This window comes from Lacerta agilis, chromosome 5 (genome assembly GCF_009819535.1).
Source record: "Lacerta agilis isolate rLacAgi1 chromosome 5, rLacAgi1.pri, whole genome shotgun sequence".
Classification (NCBI taxonomy): Eukaryota; Metazoa; Chordata; class Lepidosauria; order Squamata; family Lacertidae; genus Lacerta; species Lacerta agilis.
This window is the reverse complement of record NC_046316.1, coordinates 46,774,343-46,799,772: the sequence shown is the minus strand read 5'-3', so window position 1 is coordinate 46,799,772 and position 25,430 is coordinate 46,774,343. Positions and strand designations below refer to the sequence as shown.

The following is a 25,430-nucleotide window of genomic DNA, read 5'->3' as shown; positions in this document are numbered from 1 at the left end:
CGCAGCCACTCTGGGTGGCTTTCAACAGAGCATTAAAAACAGAATAAGACTTCAAACTTTAAAAACTTTCCTAAACAGGGCTGCTTTCAGATGTCTTCTAAAAGTCAGATAGTTGTTTATTTCTTTGACATCTGATGAGAGGGCGTTCCACAGGGCGGGCACCACTACCGAGAAGGTCCTCTGCCTGGTTCCCTGTAACCTCGCAGTGAGTGAACCGCCAGAAGGCCCTTGGAGCTAGACTTCAGTGTCCGGGCTGAATGATGGGGGTGGAGACGCTCCTTCAGGTATGATAAAATGATAATTGTTTTTACCCCATACTGCTACTGTGCCATCTGAAACATGCTGGAGTCAGTAACAAGGCAGGGTTCTCTTGCAGTGAAAAAATTCAGTAGCCAGATTGACAGAAATGCCTCCACTGATTTTTTCATCTGTCTTCATTGCACAGAAGTCCACATCGTCGCTTATGTCAAGCAAAGGCTTAACAATGTTTGACATACCTATTGCTGCCATGATGAAGGAACAAATTTATATTGACTTGCTTTTTGTTTTCCATTTTACTTGTTTTTGTTTTCAGTTTTCTCTGTCTTGTACCGGATGAAGCCAAATCTTCCTACCATGTGGAGGGCACAGGGTATGATACCTACCTCAGAGATGCCCATAGACAAGTAAGTGACAGAAGGAAAATGCTGTTTGCTGGCTAATGCAGTTGCAGATGAAGCAACGCTATTTTGCAGATAGACAGATAATAATATGTTATCACCCATCTGCTGAAATATAATACTCTCACTGAAGTGCCTCTGTGTAAGAGAACACAAATGTAGCTCAGCTTCTCTGTTGTATTCAGGTGCTTAGCAACAGAACATCATGTCTCTCTCATCATGCTTTCACTCCATCATGTTCTAAAACGTCCAAGCTCATTTTTACAGTCTTCTGGTCTGTGTGAAAGTTCATTGAAATTTAAAATGGGAAACCAGTTATTGGCCTTATTTCATTCTCCAGTACAGTATTCTAAATGTTGATCTTTCTTTATCTATGCAGCACTGTGAACTATATAATAACACCAACCTGTTTTGGGGGGAGTGGGGTGTGGAACCAAGTGGCAGAACAGAAATGTCTTTTTTTAGAAATAATAGTAATCAACCCTATATTGTGTTTCATGTGTGAGAGTCCTAACTTTGCTTTCCAAGTGATGTGTTGTGGTGTATTATTTTGGAGGGCATTGCATTTTTATATTGCTACTGTCTAAAAACAGATATTTTGAAGGATTGTAATCTTTCTGACAGTGTATTCAGACATGTGCTGCTAAAAGGAGGAATGTGTGTGGGATAATTCACAAGAAATAACTGTGTGTTGCATAGTTATTATAGTGGTACAAATGGGATGTACATGGTGCAGTAATATTTTTATTGCAGTTAAGATAATCATACAAATTGGGCACCTTTTTCTCTAAATTGCCTTTATATTTATCTGTATTCTGTTGTAGCAAGGTCTTTGACAGAGGCAAGTTGCTGTGGAATAGCTATATGAGTTAACACAGCCATGATTTTAGAAATAAAAGCTTAGTGCAAGTAATGTGCAGCCTCAGGCATGCAGTTTTGAAGTGGATTATAGGGCTGAGAAACAGGAACTTTACTGTTCCTATTTAGAAACCTCTTTCAAAAGATATAGGTCTCCTTGGTCTGAAGACAAACAGAGCTTAATTGTAACCTTGTAAACAACATGCAAGTGCTTTGAGTAATTGTAATGGGATGGTTAAGGGATCTGAAAAAGACATGCAGTCACATAATATTCAGAAGGTTATACTCCCAGAAACAAGTGTAATATGTGCCCAGTCAAAAATATTTCATTTTTATTCTGAGTTTGACTTTTTTGTCTTTCCAAATACCCGATGGATAAATATAAGGCAGATAAGGGAAGATGGATGAGCCATGAGCCTTTAGTATTCTAAACTTGAGTACACAAAAGTATATGTTGCTTCTTTGGTAGTTACAGGTAGGTAGCTGTGTTGGTCTGCCATAGTCGAAACAAAATAAAAAATTCCTTCCAGTAGCACCTTAGAGACCAACTAAGTTTGTTATTGGTATGAGCTTTTGTGTGCATGCACACTTCTTCAGATACACTTTGGCAGTGTATATTTGAACGAAAGAAGAAACTGAGTACCATCAGAATTGACTCAGATGCCAGTGGTCCCAGTCTTTTCACACCTGCCCTGGCACCACTGGCAGGCTGTGGTTTGATGCAAACCAGGGAGGAAGGGAACTACAGCTTGCATGGCAAGAAGGGAGTGTATTAAGCTCAAGGGTCCTTTGAATTCACTCATGTAGCTGTTGAATTCATTCATCTACCTGTTTTCACCTCCACATGTGAAACACTTGCAAAATTCTGCCTGCTATAAATGGGCACAGATGCAAGGCTGGACTGCAGATGAGTTTGTTGCAGTTTTGTGTGCAGTAGGAGCTGTGCCTTTCTCTTCTGTTGGAGTGTGAATGTATTCCATGCCAAACACAGGTCAGGTAGAGAGGCAGCAGAGGAAAATGTAATAAATGTGTATCTTTAATCCTTTTCTCCACTTTGAGAAGGGATTCAGTGAAGTGTTCACTGCCCTTCCAGTCTGTGTAAATCATCAAGCTGGACCATGTGCAGAGGAGGGCAACCAAAATGATCAAGGGTCTGGAGACGAAGCCTCATGAAGGACAATTGAGGAAGTTGGGTATGTTTAGCCTGGAAAAGAAGAGACTGAAATGGGAATATGGTAGCCATCTTCAAATATCTAAATGGCTGTCACATGGAAGATGTAGCAAGCTTGTTTTCCCCTGCTGTAGAGGATAGGACCTGAACCAGTGGTTACAAGAAAATAGATTCCGACTAAATATCAGGAAGAACTTTGACAGGAAGCAGTTTGACAGTGGAATGGACTCCCTTGGAAGATGGAGGAAGCAGAGGTTGGATAGCCATCTGCCATGGATGTTTTAGTTGAAATTTCTGCATTGCAGGGGGTTGGACCTTGGAGCTCCCAACTCTACAATTCTATAATGAAGCATAGTATTTCTACATGAAAAATGTTTCTGAATAAAATGCTACTTGGGATGGGATACTACAAATCTCTGTTATCTCTGTGAAAAGCAAAGCATTTAAAAGCATGTAACTTGGCCAGTGTTCATTGCAATTCATACCCATTAAAATTGGACCTCTTCTTTAGTTCATAAAGGAGTCAGCAATTTGTTTTCTGCTTTCTCTAGTTCCGAGATTATTGCGCCATATGCTTACGATGGGAATGGCCGGGCTCTCCCACGCCCTTGGAAAAGTGCAATTTAGAAGCTCCATTCTTCGAAGGATTCTTCCTAAAAGTTCTGTTTGATAGAATGGGCAGAATTCTCGATCAGGTAAGTCTGCAGTTCTAGATCCTTTTGTTTTTGACCTGGATGGTTTTCACAGAGATGTCCGTATCGTGGAAATCTGGCAGTATGAAGGTAAAGAGTAGGTGCAAGTGTGCAGCATGCTGGGTGGCTGTTAGCCTATTGCAGAGGTAGCCAACATGGTGCCTTCCAAATGCTCATACAATGGGCCATGCTGGCCAGAGATGATGGGAGTTATAGGCCGAAACATCTGGAGGGCACCAAGTTGGCTACCCTGGGGAAGGAAGCAGGCAGCCTACCTGTTCTGTTTTTTCATCCTAGACTCTAAAGGGTACTCTAAATAGTAAAATAAAGAATTAAAAACACTTTTAAAAAAATAACCAAATATGATGTGCTCCTCTGAACATTATTTATCACAATAAAATGAGCAAATGTTTATGCTTTCGCCATCTGACTTCTAAAACCACTTCTGGTGCTACATTTTTGTTGTTGCTGATTATAAACTGGCCACAGAAGAAACTCTTTGTAATAGAAGCAAGAGGCCCATGAGCAGTAAAGAAGTGGCTTTGCATGTGTCATGGGTACATTTCATGTATATTTTTACAAACAGCAATGTGCAGTGGCTTTTAGGTATACATGCTTATGAGAAAACAGATACAGTCTTAACATACCTGATCATGTGTCCCCTTCCAGCTAATGTTCATCCAGTACTCGAACATGGCTGCCATGGAAAAGGGCCTGGGGGGTGGAGGCGGGGTGACCACCACCCTCTGCTCAAACACACCTTTTGTTTCTGAAATCACGTACTTCAGCTACTGCTTTACACATTTGCAGCAGTCCCATAAACTTAGTGTTAGATCATGCGCCTCTGTTGCAGCCTCTGTTGTGGGAACACTTCGTAGAACTAAACCATTTCCAGCAAAAACAAAGTCTAAAAAATGGTCAAGGTGGAGCCTATGTGTTGCCTACAGAAGATTGCAAGCTCATTCTGGCTTCTTTAGTAAAAAAAAAGTTGGGGTAGTAAGTGATGGGGAAGACTTCTGCTTGAAATGCAAGATTGCTGCTCTGAATCAGAGTAAATGCTGGACTAGAGGGACAAATAGTTTGACCAGGCATAAGGCAGTTTCTTGGGTACCTGTGGTGTCCTGTGCTTAAATAAATGGGTCTGCTCTAGGACACGTGGTCTGACTTCCACCAGACCATTCTTGTGGCATAAAGTTTTCAACCTGAAGCCAGCTTCCGTCTGATTCTTTCATATCTTCACCAGGAGAATGTAACATTGAAGTAGCTTCCATTAAACACCCATTCTACACATGCCTCATTAAAAATGAATATTGGATTTGAGGCTTAAAATCGTGAGTCTCAACAGCTTTATGAAAACTAATCTTCATACATATGAAAATCTGATCTAGGTGATGAGGAAAAGAAGGGGAAAAGTCCTTACCTAAAGATTGTCAGGGGAACAAGTATCTAGTAGTATTTGCAAAGAAAAATGGCTATGGGTTATTGTGGTATGGTGTCAATTTGATATAGTACCTGTCAGAATGACAAAATTTCTGGATCAGTCAAGCATGCTGCTGTTCTCTCTCCTGTGTCAAGGGCAATAGCTGATGCACAGAGAATTAAAATATGCAGTAGGATGGGGAAATTGCTAAACCCCCTCACCTACTAAAAAAATGTTGAGCCAAAATGATTTTCCCTCCTGTAGGGATAAATTGCTTGAAAATGCTAATGTGAGTCAGGAATAGAAGACTGTTGATCTAGTCAACTCAAATTAAAAATGGCCAATAAAAAAAGAATTGTTAGCTTAACAATTATGCTACATAACAGACCTTGATACAATTGAATATAATTTATCTGGCACAGAATCCTGATTTTTCTGCAGGCTTTCTTAATGCTACGTGGCATGTTTATATGGCACAGGCGACTTGGTTTGTACAAAATCTGTTTCTTTTGCTTCTATTCCCTTATACATCCACAACTGCAATTCTGCAAATGAAGCCCCCAAATTACACAATAGTGCCATTAAAAGACATTGCCATTAAGTTGGCTAAAAGCCACTTGCAGCCCTTGGGGTGAGATCCAACTAAGTAATATTTAAATTAGACCCACTGAAATCACTGAACAACTTAAATTCAGTGTGTTTTCTCATACCAGTGTTTTGATTACTGTGAGCGTAATGGAGTAGTTAATTCTAGAGTGTCTGGATCCTGTTGGAGTTCTCTGATTTTTTCATTTCCCTTAAAAATCTTCCATTTGGGCAGACCGGAAATTGTTCCATCCAATTTATATAAAGTGATAAAAAACATTACAACTGAAAAAGGCTTGGCATAACAGCTATATTGCAGTGCCATGGGCTGCCACTGGATGGCTTCACCACCTGCAAATGTCTATTTTACTTTGCTGAATGAAAGAAAATGAGAATATAAATGCAGTTAGAACCTTACTAGATGTGATGGAGTAGACTTGTGAACAGATATTCAGGGGAGTGGGGATGAGATGAATTTGTTTAATGCTTTGTGCCATAATATCTTACACACATGTTTTTGGAGTATGTCTTTGTTTCCTGCCATGGGGAGGAAGATTTAAATTAGAATACAGCAGGTGGGGAGAAGGATTTTTAAAAACATAGAGCAGCATCCCCAACCACACTATGCAGTGGCTTTTAAATTTTGTAAAAAAAAAAAAAAAAATCATAGGAGATCTATGAAGCGGATCTCCCATATTGCATGTAATTTCACTCTTCAACTCTTCCAAGTGTCATCTTAAGCAGAAGTATTCTTCCTCTTCATCTCATGCAGCAGGAGGAAATGCCTCTTCTTGGACTTTCTTTGCTGTAACATGCATGCATAATTGCTGGACAAAGAAATCGTGGTCCAGGTCACATGTAATGGCATATCATGCTTTTGGGCAATTTCTGGGTTATACGTATTTTATACTGTTGTTGTCTGTTGTTGTCTGAATGAATTTTTGTGTATTGCTTAGAAATTTCTGGATATAAAGTGATTTTAAAATTACATAAATAAATAGAAATAACCCATGAGCAGCCTGGAGATCGTTCCTGCTGTCTACCCGGTGCCAGTAACAAACCACAATCCCTGTCTTAGCATTGCATCCAAATAGGGAATTGTGGTTCATTTCAATAAACCATGATTTTTCAGCAAAGAGCAATGCTTGGCTTGACATTATGGATGGTCTAGAGCAAAACAAGCTATGTTTCCTGGTTTGTGCATGACACTGAACCAAGAGAGCATGGCCTGTTGCTCCCACAGGCTAGAGGGCAGGAGCAAAACAGGAGCTTTTTGTGCACTCACGGCAAACTGTTAAATTGTGCTTCACCTTGATGTGTGAATGCTGCCAATGCCTTTTTCTTTGAAATGTTTGTACATTCAATTGATTAATGAATTAATGAGTGCACAAACTCCTATGATTAATTAATAAAAACCTATTTACTTGGGTGATGGCCCTAAATACTACTAGCTGCGCTAGTAGACAAGGCCTAGTGCTGCTTTTACCCTCGGTAAGACTACCCAGAGGATGGTGCTTCATATTCTTGGTGGTTTTGGCTCAGTCAATCTGTAATTGTAACTATAAGTACATACCCCCCGGGAGCAATTATGTCTTTTTGGCTGCTGGGCAGCTCACAATCAACTTCTTCTTGTGTATTTGTTCCAGTATGGCTAATATTGATGGCCTTTTGCCAGTTGCTTTGTTTCAGTTCACCGTGCTGGTGATACGGTTCGGTAGGCTGTAAATAATCAGTCCACTACCACCCAGTCTGGGGAATTCTTCTTTCCATGTTTCTGGCATCAGATCGCTCTGACACATTATGGAGGGCGAGATGGGCTTTTTTGCTAGTATTCAGAGAGAGAATAGGCTGTGAAAAAAACATGAAGAAACAATAAGCAGAAGGAAGTAGGAGAGAACTTGAAGGTCAGCTCATGAAAGGGGTTGTACATTTGGAAAACAGTTTCTATTTCCAGATTTTTTAACACCTTTTCCCCAAGATTAAAAATTCTCCACTTTTAGCTGTAGGGCTTAAAATGGAGGAATGAGGTTGGGGAGTAGTCACAAGACATACTGATCTCTCTGTGCTAGTCCCAATCGGCCATTTAGATTGCAGGAACTGAAATGACCACAATCACCAGTATGGTTTGCAGGTATCATGTATACTGAATTAGCATGCCCGACACACAAATAGCACCTGTCTATAAAACAGTAGTCACAGCTGTTCCATCGCACACCTGCCTTCCCCTTTATGTTTGCAGTTTGAGAACACATGAGATCGATAATTGTTCTAAACAAAAGAAACAGAGAACACAGCAGTTGACTTTCCTAGGGTTATGTAATGAGTTTTGGGGTTTGTGCAGGAAGCTTTGATATGCTTGAACAAGATATTTCTAGCAAAGTGCCTCACATTGGCCATCACATGCTGCAAATCTGATGGCCATCACATGCCGCAAATTTTGCATTTGGGAAACCCCTAAACTATACTGCACAGAATGTAAACATCTGGAAAACTTATTTTATTTTTTGCTTTTTCACACAGCCATATGATGTCAATTTACAAGTCACGTCTGTGTTGTCCAAGCTCGCCTTGTTTCCTCATCCACACATCCATGAATACCTTTTGGATCCCTATGTAAATCTAGCCTCTGGGTGCCGCTCTCTTTTTTCAGTCATTGTCAGGGTAAGTAAATGAAGAATATTCAACTTGAACAGTGTCACAAAGTACCTGTGGCTGATTAACAAATTATGCCAAGGCACCTTTCAGATGACTGACCTATTTTTGTAATGCAGCTCCTCATCTTTCAGTTAGGGACCAGCCAAATCCACTTGGGATTTAAATAAAAAGTGCAATCCTGTACCTCCCTACTCAGAAGTAGGTACTACTGTACTCAGTTCAATAGGACTTAGTCCCATGTAGGTGGATATAGAATTGCAGCCTACGCCTGCTTATGGTATATTTTCCTTGGAACAGCTGCAACCTCCAAGTAGAGAAAGTAACATTTTATGAACCTTGTAGGACAAACCATTAGTTTTTCTTGCAACGAGTGAGCAGTTGTTGCATGGTAATTACATCAAGCACAGATCATACTTTATACTTCCTTTGACAGATATGATTATGTGAAAAAATGTAACATATTATTTGTTCCCAACCAGTGTGTGATGCAGGTTTTCTGGGAAATTTTCAGTTTTAAAATTTCCTGGGAAGTTTTCTGATGAGGTAAATAGTGTGTGATCTTATTTAGCATGTTTGTTTTACTTCTGTTTTGTAAACAAAGCTGAAAACACTTACAGTCTAAGGTGAAATAAGAATTTTAGCTTTGGCTGTGCAGGTCAGATCAAACCAGTTAGATGTATTTGTAGCTGCAGTTTTTGCTTGATTATTATGTGTATTTGTGGTTTTATATTACACACCTGTTTACAAAGTAATAAAACATATATGTACTTTCTTGCACACTAGGGAAAGTAACCTGTAAAACATGCACGGACAGCTTTGAAACAAGCTTGCCTTATGTATTGCCGTTCATTTATTGTTAATTTTTTGAAACACTGAATTTTTAGAAATGGAATATTTTCTGCAGAAAAATAAAGTCATGGAAAATGTTCCCTTAGGAAAAGTTTTTTTGCCCCACATCTCTGTTTCTGATAGTATTTAGACTGCTAAACAGTGAACTGGCAACCCTGGAGGCTAACGCCAATAGCTTCCAACACTAACTTGCTCTTTGCTTCATTTTGTTCAACGCTCTCGTATGTATGACATGCAGGTTGTTGCAGATCTCATGGTGAGGATCCAGCGCATACCCGACTTCACACCTAAATTGCTGCTGGTCAGGAAGCGTCTCCTTGGCTTAGAACCTGAAGGGCCCATGTAAGTATATTAATGACCAGCCTATTCCAAGAGGCACCATGTGTGACTTTCTAATAATTCCTCATCCTATCTCCGCAGTGTTGACCACATGACATTACTAGAAGGTGTCATTGTATTGGAAGAATTTTGTAAAGAGCTGGCTGCAATCGCATTTGTGAAATACCATGCCTCGTCCACGCCATAAGAAGCTGCTCTGAGCATCCTGGCTACGAGATTCAAGCAGAAAAGACTGCTAACCTCCCAGGCAGGAGAACGAAAAACAAAGCCTTGGCATTCATTTGGAGGACTCATATGGGACACCTTCAAATTGAAATACTAAATTCATTGTAGTGACCATATGGGAGAGGAAAATGGATGTTCAGCCTACAACGCAATCAATGGGATATCACAGATCACAAGAAGCTCAAAGAGCTGCACACATGAAGACTTAAGTTTAAAGGTTTTCTTATTTTAATAACCTTCTAGGAGGTAGGAGTTTTTATATACTTTAGGGTTCCTAGGCTTTTAAAAAAATACATTTGTTTCATAGCTGTGTGTTTTATCCATTTAAATGAAAACCAGTAAGTGATTAAAGCATTGTAAAGTATTTAAATAAGAAGTTGTAAATGCACACACAGCTTAACAAATCATTTTTCTTTGTGTATCTTTCATGTTGAGTCCTGTTCATTGTGATGTTCCAGTGGATCACTGATTATTATTATTTTGTTACACACAAAAACAGGTGACCACAAGTATACTCAAGTATTGGTTTTCCTTGAATCCTTGCTTATTCTCATTTGTTATGCCGTATAACTTTATTTGCCTTCTATTTTGTTTTGGAGCCCTGGATTATTTGATCCAAATGCCCGTTTACAAAAATGCTAGTATTACAGGTCACTTTATAGGGCTTTTAAGATTCTTTTTATGATTAGTTGGCTGAAGAGTATCCTGTGCCTTGATTATTGGCAGTATCATTGTTTTGTGCTTTTCAGATATGTTATTACTTGGCTAATTTGAATGACTGAAGCGTCCAAGCCAATGGACAGCTGGGTCTGATAACCAATTGTCATAGGGTATATAGGCTGAAATTCTCTGCAGGTTGTTGCATGCTTAGGCTTCAGTTTTGTGATCTTACTGTTTGCAACAGGGATCCATTATAAGCCAAGGAGAAAGCAAGATCCCTTCATTTTGCCATAGTCATAAAATAGAGTCCCTTGCCAGACAATCTGAGCTAGAATATGAGTAAGAGGAAGGAGCAGTTGAACCACCTCATTCTGCCAGTGGTCTCTTTCTTTCTTTCTTTCTTTCTTTCTTTCTTTCTTTCTTTCTTTCTTTCTTTCTTCTGACTCATCTCTGCCAGTTCTTCATAGGCTGAAAACTCCAAACCAACATGTTGTCTACCCTGGATTTAATATAGTTTTTCTATAATCTTTTTGTTCCCAGTAGAAAACAGGGAGAGGCAGATATGGGGTGGGAGTGCCCTTTCTCACCCATTTGCCGTTAACTGACATAATGCTATGGTATTAACAACACATAATTTGGTTCCTAAACAGTTGTTCTGTTTATCTCATTCTTGGGTATTCAGTGTAATTTTTACAGGCTCATAATCTTTTAACACAATTGCTGCCCGCTTCAGATATTATCAGGGTTGATGTAAATGTGGTTGAATTTTGCTCCAGTGATGTAAACTCTAGTTTGTACCACAGGAAGTTCTGTCGATACAGAAACTTGCTGAGCATGAAGGAGAAGTGTTGGAAAGTGGGATAATTTAGTTATATCAGCAGGCCTCTGTGGTAGAAACACAAACATCAAAAATTGTGGAGCAAAATTTTGAGCTGCCTTTATTATAAATGAGATATGGCCAAGGAGCTGCCTGACAGAGTATATTCATCTGTACTCTCTGATCAAGATATTTGCCTCACTAGTTGAATAATAGCACATTGATTTTTTAAATGTTTTTGCACCAAAGTCACTGAATTTGACTCACAAATCCGACTAACTAAACTACACATAAGATAAGGCTCAGAATTTTCTTCCTGAGAAGAAAATTTTCAGATAGATATTGGGTAAGAAGTTATAAAATAAACATTCATGGAAGCGGGCCTGAACAGCTTTTACATTTTTTGCATTGCAGGTAGGATTTTAGAGAAATCCTTTTGGAGTCCCACAGAAGTTGATGATGGTTCTCTAATGATACCCCAAAGTAAGTGGGAGGCAAACTTAAGTTTTGGTGTTCAAAAGTATAAGGGAAAAGGTTTACTTAAGCTAACTGTGTAATTCGCTATTCATGATAGCCAGAGTTATTCAAACGATGCTAGATTGAATTATAAAAATAAATAAATAAAAATGATACAGGATACATCTATTAGTGCAAGCAGGATATCTAACATTAAAGTTCAGTTTGCTTTTAGAAACATCAAGATTCAAGATCCAAGCACATACAGTTCTCTTGTTTTCAGGATGCTTTTAGAAACATCAAAATCCAAGCTTGATTGCACATAGCCTACATATTCAGGAAGTTCTCTTGTTTTCAGGATGTAACCCTGCTGATGTCATTTGAAGACACCAACATTTTCCCATGCCCTTTTTGTCATAATACCTGGCACAAATTTAGGAAACGCTTTAACTCTTTCTCTTGGCATCATAATTGTTCTCTTGAACCCATAAACTGATAGCAGCAACCTTTTTATTTTTGTAAAAACAATTGAATTTTCCTTCCCAAATGGAACTTGTTTAACGTTTTTATAACTTGCTTTCATGCACTTTTATTTTAAAGGCTATTTGGGCCCTTGTTTGAATTGGTTGAATCTATGCATGTCATAACTACCCCTATTCTGATGTGTATGAGTGTGTTTATGTGCATGCATGTGTGCACACATGGAGATGCATGTGTGGTTATTTATTATCTGTCAGGAGAACATACAGCCTGTTCTCCAGAAGTAGTGAGCAGCCACTGGTTATGAAGATGTTTGTGCTAACTATTGGGTTCTTGGTCCCATTACAGATAAAACAAACAGTGTTTCTATATGAGAGTGGATGAGGAAAGCTAGAATTGTTTGATTCCAGGATACAGATCCAATTTCAGTTTTTACCCTGATGCACATTTATGTAAATAAAGGCACCTTTATATAATCTATTAGATCTATTTAATTTAGATTCTGAAGTTGAAAATTTTGTAACAACAACATGAGACGTCTACTGGAATAGCCATTTCCTCTTAAGCTATTTTTGTTATAACTGTAGTTGTCTGCTTAGTAGTGTCATCTTTTAACTGTAGCGTTCTGATATAATGTATTCATCAGTGCAATATTGAAGCTGTGATACAAGGCACAGCTTCAGCCTGGTTGTACATCATCTGTTTACGTGTGTATATTTGTATACTAATGGACTGAAACCCAGCACTTGCTTGCGGTATTGCCGGTGCAAAGATTGTAGCACTACATTCTACAGGGCACAGTAATCGTGGCATTCCTTTATAAATGCATGGCAGCTGCTCACCATGAGCTGCTGAATGCAGCAAAGCTTTCAATTGTGAAATAACATTCTTATTTAACTTGGCACAAGAAACAGGATAGTACGATGCGGAAGCTACACATCCACTGTTCTCAATTGTGTGAGAAATTAAGATTAGCATCTCTCAACAAACACATCTGTATAACCATGATTAATAATGCCAGTGCCCTGTTGCCTAGTGTTACAAGGTCTGTCTCTATCTATCAATATATACTCCTGGATTCCCCCCCCCCCGTCTTGTTTACATTAAACAGAAGATGTTCAGCAAACCTTTCCTATTGAACTTGGTGTAGTTCATTCGCTGACAATGTTTGCCAAGGTGTAATAGACCCATGAAGGGTGGTTGAAACAGCCACATTAGAGAGCACACGGCGGTAACTTGTGTCAGCAGATACAATTCAGACGTTTTTTGTTAAAAAGCATGCATGAAGGATTAAAAGGGATATTCTTAAAAATAAATTAATATAATTTCAACAGAGTGATGCCTTATGTTTGCTGAAGTTTGTGCATTTTTAAGTTTGGCTATCGTCTCTAAATACAAAGTGACCAGATTTCACATTTACATTCCACTTTTTCCTATCATCCTCCCAGCTGACCCTTCTCCTAATATTGGTATCACACCTCACCTGCATTTTATCCGCCTCCTCCCTCCACTTCCTTTCATTAAATTAAAATCATTCCTCTCATTAGTAAGTGGACGTTGGGCTTCATCATTTTACTTATATGTTACTTCTGACTCGCCTTTTTTATGGGAATAATATAGATAGCTAGAAAATTCAGGTTTAAAACCATGTCGGTAATTTTTAAAATGGGTGGACAATCTTTTTCAGGCCAAGCGTCAATTCTGGGGGAGTGGGGCAGAGGCAAAAGTTAGCAAAGCAACAAATGTGATTTGTACAATAGACTCATTTCTACATACACTCATGTACTACATCTATCGTCCATCCAGTTCAAAGACACATTCCAGCTGGGCAGAAACAGATGCAAAGCAGGGCTGGTAAGGAATGCGGCTCAGGGCACAGGGGTGTGTTTGCGGAGGGCTTACAGTTTCAGCAGAGGCCCATGGTCCAGATAAGAGGCCTTGAGGACCACATTTGGTCCTTCGCCCTTTGGTTCCCCATTCCCAGTTGAGAGATATTGAGGGCAAACACATTAATCTTAAGTGATTCTTGAGCACACTAAGTCTTATTAGCCAATGCTCTCATAACTTTGGTTCCTATCCCAATAGGAATGCACAGTCAGCCACCCACTTGCGCTTTTCGGTCCAAGAATGCCTCACTCATTTGGGGCATATGTAATGCTGCACACTGGAATGTTCTGAAATTTTAGTGGCTGCAAGCACATATTCAAAGACTCTTTGTAAAATGAGTGTTGGTGAAGTACTTTCTTCATTTATGCAGCTGAGGCGTAAACCAACAAGGCCCACCACAAAAATACCTCTCCACTGTAAAGGCTTTTTACTGCCATTAAATCAGCCTTAATGTGTACCTCATTATAGCTTTTTTGTCATTAAAGTGTTCGCAGGAGACCTACACTAGACATAGGTGGGTGGAAATTAGCCAGCGTGTTGTGTTTTATGGCAGTAGCTCCCATTTCATCATGCATACCTCTTCTACCTTATTACCTCATTTAAAAGATTTCATTGGAACCTGTATTTGCATGCTCAGATGTATTTCTTTTGTGAAGCATAACAGACTTGTGTTCTAATGATAGAATCCTCAAACCATTGGACTTGGATGGGCTTCTGAAGCATCAGAGTGCTTACTGCAGTCATATTCTATAGAGGCTGAAGTTCTTAAAAATGCTCAGGACTGCATGCCCTGGTTCTTTCCATGCCTCTTTGTGAGTTTGATATAGCTTTGTCGTATGTTCAGGGCACCGTAAGCAGAGTTGAAATATTGTGGTTTCAGAACTCTAAACAGTACTTGTCATCTATCACAGATTTCAGCTCCTCTGTAATAATTACGATGGAATCTTGCCAGAAGCCAGATACAGTCAAGCTGTTGCCAAGATTGGTTAGCTGTGCTAGCAGTAGCCAGAACTCACATTAGTGTTGTTGGTCATGTTCGCACTAGAGCACAGTGCTTACCAAGTGAAATATAGTCCACCTCTCCCTGTTCAGACTTTTGAAGGCTCCCTTTCAACAGGAAAAGGATATTGCAGCAGCTTCAAGGAACAGCTGGAGTATGTGTGCAAGTAGAAAGGTCCCAAGCTGAATGGATTATACCACTTCAAATTGCAGGTGGGTCATATTTTTTACTGCTCTCTGCAAGGAGAAACTAACACTGCAGGGAGAAAGCTGAGACAAAACCTCTCTCCCTGAGGTACTTAATTTGCAAAAGGCTTTTTTAATAATACAGTGCGGCACATACCTCTGTAGCCTTGAAGGGGTATGGCACCCCAGGATTCTGTCACCCTGTTTCTCTGCAGGCATCATCTAGGTTTCATTTCCAAAGGGAGGAAAGGGAACTGTTGCTGTTTATTTCTGAAAATCTTTCACTGCTGTTCATCTTCCCTGCTTCTCCCATCTGCTAGGAAAATTCTCTGCACAGAGAGAGAACCAGCAATAAGCCACTGACAAGCTTTCAGCTGTAGATATCCTCTGTTCCAAATCAGTGAATATGTAATTATATATCAGTTAATAGTTATATTCTGCAACAAGAGGAGCCAAACAGATTTGTAAGGACGCTGTCTGCAATGATAGCAAAGGCAGTACATTTGCTTTCTGAACTTAATAGAGACTGGTTTGGTTCCACTTGTAATAATGAGATTTCGTTCAGATATTACTATGTGAACTATGATCTTTCTAATATAAACCTATGAGGAACTTTCCATATATTCTGCACCTAACTGAAGTGTGTGCCTAAAAGTGTAAAGGGTGAATGGGACAAACACATGTTGGCAAACTTATAACATACCATATTCATTAGGAAACCAGGACCGGCTGACTACAGCAGACTGGAGTTTGCCCTGAATGATGTGAAAAATAGCCGCCTCACTATTTTGCCAAGTTATTTAAGCAGTTTGTTTAGCCCATGTGTGATGGGTGATACCCATGAGAACATCCATTTGCAAACTTGAGAAAATCATAATTGCATTGTAATTGGCTGAATTGGAGGGGCATAAACTTGGCAGTGGTTATTCTGTACCTTGATGAAGTAACATGTTTAAAGGAGGGAAAGGAGCAGGAAGGCAATATTTTACTAGCTCACAAAACCAATGGTGCTGCTATCAATCAAACCAGGTGCCCTGAACCTCAATTTCAGTGATTTAACTAGCATTTCCTCAGCTTAGGTTAACTAGCATTTCCTCAGCTTAGGTTAACGCTGAATGCCGGCCTCTGGCCTCTGTGACTTAGTCAAAGCACTCGGCAGCTGAAGTGAATGACTATCTCACCTGGACAACTGCTGAATTCTCTGACTCTGGATCTAGTTACACAGAGTAATGTCCCTAGGGAGAACAATACAAAGTCAATCAAGTGGGATATATTACAAGGACGTTTTAGCAAATTCAATTTGAAGCAATTTTCTTTATGGGCTTACCAGTTCACTGTTGCATTTATAACTGGGTTTTTCCCCTAAAGTGTTCTGTGGAAGGTAGCTTTTCTGAAAGGAAGAAAGAAGCACCATCATAATGAGCTAAAGAACAAAATTGCTAATATGTGGTTTCCCCCCCTCTTAAATGGTTTCCCAAAGCTGCAGTTATCTCCATTTTTAACTATTATTTCTTCTGTGAACTTTTAAAAACTATTTTAAACTATTATTTCTTTTCTGTGAACAGAAACAGATAAAAACTGCCTCTTTGGAGGGGAGGGGAATTGTGCTGTGCTGTTTCTAAATGACAAAAGGCCTGAAATATCAGAGCCTTTCTGTTCCAAGTCTTTATGGTTTGTGTTCCACACAAGTAAAATTGAATATCATTATTAATTGAAATTTACTTTTTCTGTTTGCTTAAAGGCTTGATTTAAAGTAAGTAGCCAAATTATAACTTGCTAGCTTGGTGAACATGGATAAATCCCATATAATGAGTGCATACTTTCATAATGTTAAGCACGGAATGCATGTACAGTTTTTTATATCTAAATTTATTTCATGTCTACAAAATGTCACTTTTGTTCCATGGAGTTTCAATTATCCCGCCTAAGTATTTACAGGGCAAGCATATATATGCCTACTCAGAAGTAAGTCCCAGAAAAAAACACAATTGGCTGATTCCCAGGTAAACAGTTGTGGGATTTCAGTCTCAGTTGTGAAATTCTTGGGGACAGAAGTATTTGTATGACTTATGAAGCTCTGCTATTTGACCTTTTATGCTGCATTCCATTTTTATTGTTACTTACTTTATTGCCATTGAATTTTAATTTGTTCGTTTTCTTATATTTCTCTATAAGCTGTCCTGAGAGGGTGACCTATCTTGAATGAATAAACCACATGTAAGCCACTTTGGGCTTCCTGGAAGAAAAAATAATGCTAAATAATTTGGAGGAAGGAAATGGTTAGAGTAATGAAAAAGATATTGCATACCTGATTCTTCAAAATAGCATCTTATGGCCTCCACATAAGTTGCAGTCCCCAGACCTCATCATGCACTATGGTAATATCCCAAAAGTCTGTGAGAGAACTTTGGGGTTAGGGCTTTACGATGCAGTCTTCAACATGTTTACTCAGAAGTAAGCCCCACTATATTCACTTACAAGAGTGAAACCAAGGTACACCTGATGGAGAGTCAGCTCTTTAGTCAACCCTGCCACCACCTCCATGATCTTCCTGGCTTGAAGACGGAGGCACTGCAGAGATACAGGACTTCTGAGAGTAGAAAAGTGGCACATCTGAGACTCACCAGTCACTACTAGACAGACTCAGTTTTGCTGTTACTATTCACCTCTCCTTTACAAACCTGTGACATGGGCCCAAGCTATTTAGACATGTGTGAGACAAAATCCTGAGCATGCACCAAGTCAGCCACAGGGGTCTGTTTCAAGATATTTTATGAAAAGATTCGAGGTGAAGTGAGGTATTGAAATAAAATGAATGGTATCCTATAATTCGTCCTCTACACTTGACATAGAGCCTAAGATTGCTTCATCAGGAAGCTGGAGGTGCCGGCACGCCCCCGGAACTCTGAGCGTCCTCCAGTACATGCAGCTCTGGAAAAGGCATCTCCCTTCTCTTCCAGTGCGCTCAGCAACATATACCAGATGGTATATGCACACTACACTTCTGGTATAACACATCAAGACATGTGAGACATCATAGAACTAATCTATTTATTTATACACTATGTACAGACATAGTGTGTAAATAAATACAGGATGCGGGTGGCGCTGTGGGTTAAACCACAGAGCCTAGGGCTTGCCGATCAGAAGGTCGGCGGTTTGAATCCCTGCAATGGGGTGAGCTCCCGTTGCTCAGTCCCTGCTCCTGCCAACCTAGCAGTTCGAAAGCACATCAAAGTGCAAGTAGATAAATAGGTACAGCTCCGGTGGAAAGGTAAACGGCGTTTCCATGCGCTGCTCTGGTTCGCCAGAAGCAGCTTAGTCATGCTGGCCACATGACCCGGAAGTTGTACGCCGGCTCCCTCGGCCAATAAAGCAAGATGAGCACCGCAACCCCAGAGGAGTCTGCGACTGGACCTAATGGTCAGGGGTACCTTTACCCTTTACCTTTATGTACAGACAAAAGCATAATGGTGTCCGTTCTCTCCAGCTCCAATAGAACAACAGGCACAAATAAAAGTGAAAGTACATTACAAAGTACATACAGCGGAAGAGATAAGACTGTCTTCCGTTTACGACACTCTTCTCAGACAGGCATGTGATTTACACCAATCACAAATGCAGCATAGTGAAATTGCTAACATGGCATATATTTTTACATTTGCTGTGTCCAAGAGTTAAAAGGTGGTCACCTGCAAACTCTGGCTCCCAAAAAACCCTTAACAATCATTTCAATTATCAAAGCCTGCATTATTAACAACATCTGACATGTAGATATGGCTAAGCCAAGCCAATTTTCTACCATTGTTGTACCAAACTGGGAAGCCATCTCTATGATTCCAAGCTGATCCATAATAGGACATATGTTTATTTACTACATTAATAGCCCACCTTTCCTACAAGGAGCTCAAGGTGACGTACACATTTCTCCCCTCCATTTTATCTGCACAACTGTAAGGCAGGGGAGGCTGAAATATAGCAACTGATCCAAGGTTGCTCTGAGCTTTATGGCTGAGCGTGGATTCAAATTCCAGTCTCTCCAGTCTTAGCCATACTCTACTCTTAGCCTGACTCTCTAAAAACTACACTTCTCATGCCTGCAAATAATGTATAGTTTATCCTTTGCCTATATAGTACACACTCCTAATGTTACTATAATGAGAATCGTCACCTTACATTTCCAGAATGTAGCAGTCTGCTCCTGCTTTAAAGCCACTTCTTTGCTTAATAGTGTGTAAATCCATTATAACAGGGTGTGATCATCAGCATACAAGTGATCTTTTATATGATCAGTGATGGTCAGTTACATAAAAGTTTTTCTCCCTTACAATGCAGACTTGTCAGTTATATAAACGTTCCTCTGTCTTGTGTTAGATATTTGCAGTCCCAATGGGCCATTATCCTGGTCATGCTATTATCTGTTTAGTGTGTGCTATAATTCGTCTCAAAGACAAAATTGAACAAGGGCCATTAAACTGGCCTATATCTAAGAAGTAGTAATTTTATGTGCCCATCTATTATGGCTTTACTGTGAATGACAGGCAAGCTGCCAGGAAACTCTGGGCTGTTATATTGCATCTCACAGAATTATAATGGTAAAAGTTCCGATTGGCTTCCACAACTTTATGCCAGCACTCCAGTAGTAGTAGTAGTAGTAGTAGTAGTAGTAGTAGTAGTAGTAGTAGTAATACTAATAATAAATTTATACCCCACCCATCTGGCTGGGTTTCCCCAGCCACTCTGGGTGGCTTCCAACAAAATATTAAAAAGAAAACAAAACATTAAAAACTTCCCTAAACAGGGCTGCCTTCAGATGCCTTCTAAAAGTCAGATAGTTGTTTATTTCCTTGACATGTGATGGGAGGGAGTTCCACAGGGCTAGATGCAGTACTCCTCTTGAGCAAAATGTGTTTGCACAAGGCAGATAAAATACTGCAAAAAAAGACTTGCAATATTACTGCACATTTTTCAGCAGTTCAAGTATTTCCCATATGACCTTAAAACCGACAGTTAAATCCAGTGTTTTACCAAAAGAGAAAAGGAAGAAAGAAAGAAACAACCCACTTAACATGTATTTTATCTTAAAAGGACACTTACCAATCTTTTAGATTTTGTTAATGGCTGAGTGTAAACTATATTTGCAGTAAACAAATAGATTTTTATTTCTGTACTAATATTATTGTTGAGAACAGATCCCTGGAAAGAAACTGTTCCATACAACAATGATACCTGTTTCGGAAAACAAAAGGGGTGAACTTGTAGGGCCTCTTGTACATCACTTAAAGCAATACTGAAGCCTGACATGGTGCTTAGATCCTGAGCTTGTTCACTGCATGGTGCTGAATGTTCTGAATGGTCACTGGCCAAGTGCATTTGGCTCATTCAATAATAGAGTCAAAACTAATTATGAAATGCATTGATCATTTTGGGTGTGTGTGACCATTGTTCAAATTGTTAATGCGGGGATAAACAAGATTATGTCATTTGTTGTCCATATGTAGGACTTCGTCTGTCTGACCTTTTCCCATTATGTCAATTTCTTTTATATCAGGATCCTGTTTCACCATAAGCTTCTTGCAGCTTGTTCATCTGGGCCTTGTGCTTGGCAGGCTATCAACCTGATGCACTCGCCACTATGTCCATGAAGGTATTTTTCCAGGACATTCAGTTCTTACCATCTGTTAGTTGGCTCTCATCTAGGAGATTTTGATTGGGTGGCCTTTTCCCAAAGTGTCCCTTTATCTGGATTAGTTTTGCAGGGTTCAAGCTGTCCTTGTAAGTGTTCCAGGGATAGGACATATGAAAGACTGGACTGTTAACTTTGCTAGCTAGCTTAGTAATAAATGCATTTCTGATCGTGCATTTGTCTGTGAGGCACATTCGAGAAGAACGGAAATGCAAATAAAGACTTGAAGTAATTCAAAAAATATTGAGGACAAGGAAAGTGCCAAAACCTTAATGGAGATAGCATGTTTTTATTCCAGAAGATGAAGGTTTGCGTATTTATTAGACCCAGCACCACCGCTGTTTTGTTTGTCAGATACTAATAACATCCATTAACAAAGCAATTTACAGACATTAAAGAAGGCAGGCAGTAATGTTATTGTTGGTACCCTAGGTCACACAAAACGTTAAACCATAATTTATTTAGGCTGTGGTTTAACAAACTACAAATTAACCATGAGTTGTCATACATATGATTAAACAAACTATGGTTTGTTTCTTCAAAGTTTGGTTTGTTTTCCATGTTTTTGTAGCTTGATAAGCATCTTGGGTGGCCCAAGAACCAACCTTGGTTTAGCGAGACAGCAAGCTTTGCCACTTTGCTCCCGCCCAGTCCATTTTGCTGCCATGTTGTGTTAAGCTAAGCCAAAGTTTGGTCCAGCATGTCATCCAGACTGGGACCTGTGATTAAGCTCTCTCTTCTCTCTGAGCTGTAACCAAGAACAAGCCAAGAACAAACTTCCACATGAGTGTCCCTGACTGGATGATGGATCATGTGCTCAATCCTCTCTCATCCAGCTGCTGGGGCTGAGAGTAGGCCTATGTAGTCCCAGTTTGTTAAAAGTACTGATAGCACCAATCATCCTTTGGAGAAGGGTGATGGCTCAGTGGTAGAGCACGTGCTTAGCATGTAAAAGGTCTCAGGTTTCATCACTGACATTGAGTATAAAGATTCCTCATGAGGTGTAATTCAATTATCAACCAGATGCTTGGAAACCACTGAAACGGGCCATCTCCTTGCTTGACTACTTTTGGCTATTGCAGCAGATCTGAGCTCTTTGCTTCGCTGTTCTTGCATCTCTGGGCTTGAATGCATATGTTGAATGCCTGATTTTGGTGCCAAGCCTGCGGTGGCCACCTCTGTGAGCTTGCATCCTCTTTCATTGAAAGGCTGCATGTTTCTGACATCGAGCAAAATGGGCAGAGCTTCTTATTTGTAAGTAGAAATTGTAACGTGTGCAGATTACACTCAGAAGTGGTTAGGAAAGTCTGGTGCCAAGGTACCATTAGTCAAAGTAATTAATCATTTAGATCTCAGCGTAAAGGGTATTTTGATGATGAAATACAACTATCCAATACCTGGTGTTGGGAAGAACTGTGAGCAGCAAGCATATTAAACATGAATGACCTAATCAGACAAATTGTATGGCTGTGCATGAGTTTCTCATTAATGTTTCACTAAGAAGCCGAGAGAGAGGGAGAGAGAGAGAGAAAACATGCTGCATTAGAGTGAGGACTAACAGAGGGACGTCAGGAGTAGAGTAACTTAATGACCTCCCAAAACACATAGTGGTTTGAAGTATCATTAAAAAATACAAGAGAAATTTGCTTACCGGTACATATAGACACAGTATTGCCATCCTCCTCCTGCATATTTCTAAGTTCTCAAAAACTCGGTGAGTTGGGGTCTTTCCTGCATGCAAAGAGAGGCTCTAGAAGATTGAGCAGATGAGACCAATAGTGGGTCCAACAGTCAAGAAGTTGGGTACTGCACGTGCTGTAGAGGGAAGTGAAGGGCAGATGAACTCATCAACCTGGGAAGGTAGCCCATCTAGGAGAAGGAAAACTCTGATGCAATACCTCCACTGCCTTGAAGATAAGTCATTCGTGAGAAAGAAGGAACAAGTCACCAGGTCTCTCTCTTTTTCTGATCTATAAAATGGAACTGATATTGAAGATATAGTGTGATATTGACAGACTTGCCCTGTTGGTGCATAATCTGCTTATAAAAATCAGAAATATTAAAATACTTCTACATGGTATTATCCTTTCTTCTGCCTTTCTACTTGTGATGGGGAGATGTAACTTTTCTTGCTAGAATTATTCAATTCCAGAGTGGAAAATACAGCTGAAGCCACACAAATGAGTCATTTAACATTAATGTGCACTCACAGATTTCCATTAACATGTCTTTAGTAAATAAACTGCAATCCAGAGTCATTTTCCTTTGCAGCTGTGGCCCATTAGCAACACTTTAGAGGAACCCAAATTCCAACCACAGGTAGCAAACAGTGAAAGGCACCTGTATAGAAATAATATTCTCTCTTCAGCACTACAAGCAACCTGAACAGGTCAGTGGGCTATAAATGATGCTAGCTTACTTAATTTTTAATGGAGTTCCCTTTGTGGAAGAAAAGTCAGTAAAAGCATAAAATACTGAATAATGATATCAGATTACTTTACCAGCCACCTTCTTAGCAGATAAAAAGTTAATATTACCATTGATTTATACAGATCATAGTGGTGGTGGTTGTTGTTATCCATCTGTCTTGGGATACAATGGAAGAGTGTCGTTGGAGTGAAATCAAACCATGGGGGAGGTAGAATGCCTGCTGTGGCTGAAGAGACCAATACAGGACAGACATGCTTTATTGCAGGTGGGGCAGATGAAGGCATCCAGTTTTGCTGCTACAGGTGCACCATGGTGTTTTTTTTCTGTGTTCCTCCCAGTGGTAATTTCTCCTTTGGACACTGTTGTGGATAAATGACCTGACTGGGTCACAGTACTATTTATTTATTTGATTGATTGATTGATTAGCCAAGGAATCATAGAATTGTAGGGACCCCAAGGGTCATCTTCCAATTCTACAATTCTGGGATTCCGTGCTGCGGACCACCTGAATGAAGCTTGTGGACCACAGTTTGGGTACCCCTGCTCTAGGTCTTTCTATTTGGACTCTCCACAGGCCATACCCCTCACCAGTACCAGCAGTTCCTGTACAGCATGGATAGGCAAACAAAGGCCCGTAGGCTGGATCTGGCTCAATTGCCTTCTAAATCCAGCCCGCAGATGGTCTGGGAATCAGCGTGTTTTCACATGAGTAGAATGTGTGCTTTTCTTTAAAATGAATCTGGTTATTTGTGGGGCATAGGAATTCGTTCATTATTTCTTTTTTCAAAATATAGTCCGGCCCCCCACAAGGTCTGAGGGACAGTGGACCAGCCCCCTGCTGAAAGAGATTGCTGACCCTTGCTCTACAGAGCTCAAAGCAGCACCCTTGGCTCCCGGTGTGGTACATTCGTTTAAGAGAGAGTAGCCCACATTACCAGCTTAAAATGCAGCCTAGCCATTCTTTTTCTTTCAGTTGGTATCTTAACTAAGGAAAAACACATCAGAATGTAGTATCTCATAAGCAACATTGGATAGAAATAAAATTGTGGCTAACTTCATGTGTATACCACTTCCAAAACTGGTGGTAGGAGCAGACTAGATACATAGTAAACAGGAATGTGTACACAGCCTATGTCTGCTGCTTCTCCCTTCCTTTTTCTCCCAGCACCAAAGTAAGATCTTGAGTTAATAAAAAGCAGGGCATTCTCAGGATCCAGATCTTGGATAATGACAATATTGCTGTAGCAGATGTCTTTTTGTACAGGTATCACATTTATTCCATGATGATTACCAAATTTTCAAATCCATGGGGGTTTATCTGATGCCTGAAAGTAGTCTAGGATCCTGAATGATGAATTTTGCACAGTAGTTGAAGGAAACGAATTACTAAGACCAGAGTGAGGGGGAGCCTGCAGTAGGAATTCTTTATAGGATGCTACAGAGGCAGTTAAGATTAATGGACTGAACAACTGGTCAGTGTCATATAATTCTTTTAAGTCATGTAGGGAAGGTGCAATGACTCTCTAAGTGATGGGTAAGAAGAAGGAAGAATCAGTAGCTTTCCAAGCCAATTTATCAGAAAGCAGCAGCACCTTTTTGCTCAGAGCGATATATTGTCTCTAAAGAAATTTTCTTGGGTGATAGAGTATGAACTGTGTACATGTCTTGATTGAGTGGGAGATGCAATGCCATGTGTAAATATGGCACACAAATGTGATATTGGGGGAAACAAGCTGCCCAGGAAGTGAAAAATGACTCGAAACTGTAATATCATGTAGAAGCTATTTCTGCCCCCTTCCTCTTTGGTGAAATAAAGTGGTATGTACTAGAAGAAGAACAGCTTTCTCCTGACTGCATTAAGTGTACCATGGAAATCAATGCGTTTGGGTTGTTGTACAGAAGCACCAAGAGTAAACTCACCAGATGCACCCCACCCTGCATTTATCAGGGCATAATCCTTCGTGTATCCGATGAGTTATGCCCTGATAAATGCATATCCTCATGGAGACTCTAAATCTACAAAAGCTTGGACCAGCCTCCCCCAGCCTGATGCCTGTCCAGATGTTTTGGACCACCACCCACATCAGTCCCAGCCAGCATCGCGCGCACAACAATGAACACAATGGAACTTATTTCTGGGCAGACGTTAGAGCAGAAGATTACACAATTCAGCATACTTCTCTCTTATACTTTCAGGCTACACTGTTACCGTCAATGTGTACAGTTGTCGGTAATAATGTTTTTTAAACCCCTGCTATAATTGCAGCAGGGAGAGAAGACATCAAGACGTAGTTAAACTACAAGTCCCACAATCCCCTGCTTCCGAGTCCCTCGGCGAATCAAACCCGAGGACTGCAGCTCCCAGAGTGCTCTTCG

The 25,430-nt window shown here is 40.0% G+C and overlaps 1 protein-coding gene across 2 annotated transcripts in view; it reads left to right on the top strand.

Moving 5' to 3' along the window:
* FAM160B1 (family with sequence similarity 160 member B1) overlaps positions 1-11,296 on the top strand; it is a 32,151-nt gene extending 20,855 nt beyond the window's left edge. For both annotated transcript variants that reach the window (XM_033149574.1, XM_033149573.1), the window contains 5 exons: positions 575-665; positions 3,240-3,383; positions 7,906-8,046; positions 9,128-9,231; positions 9,310-11,296. In XM_033149574.1, the coding sequence (XP_033005465.1) occupies positions 575-665; positions 3,240-3,383; positions 7,906-8,046; positions 9,128-9,231; positions 9,310-9,415 (586 nt within the window). In that variant the 3' untranslated portion in view covers positions 9,416-11,296. The remainder of the gene's footprint in view (positions 1-574; positions 666-3,239; positions 3,384-7,905; positions 8,047-9,127; positions 9,232-9,309) is intronic.
* The last annotated feature ends 14,134 nt before the right edge of the window (positions 11,297-25,430 follow it).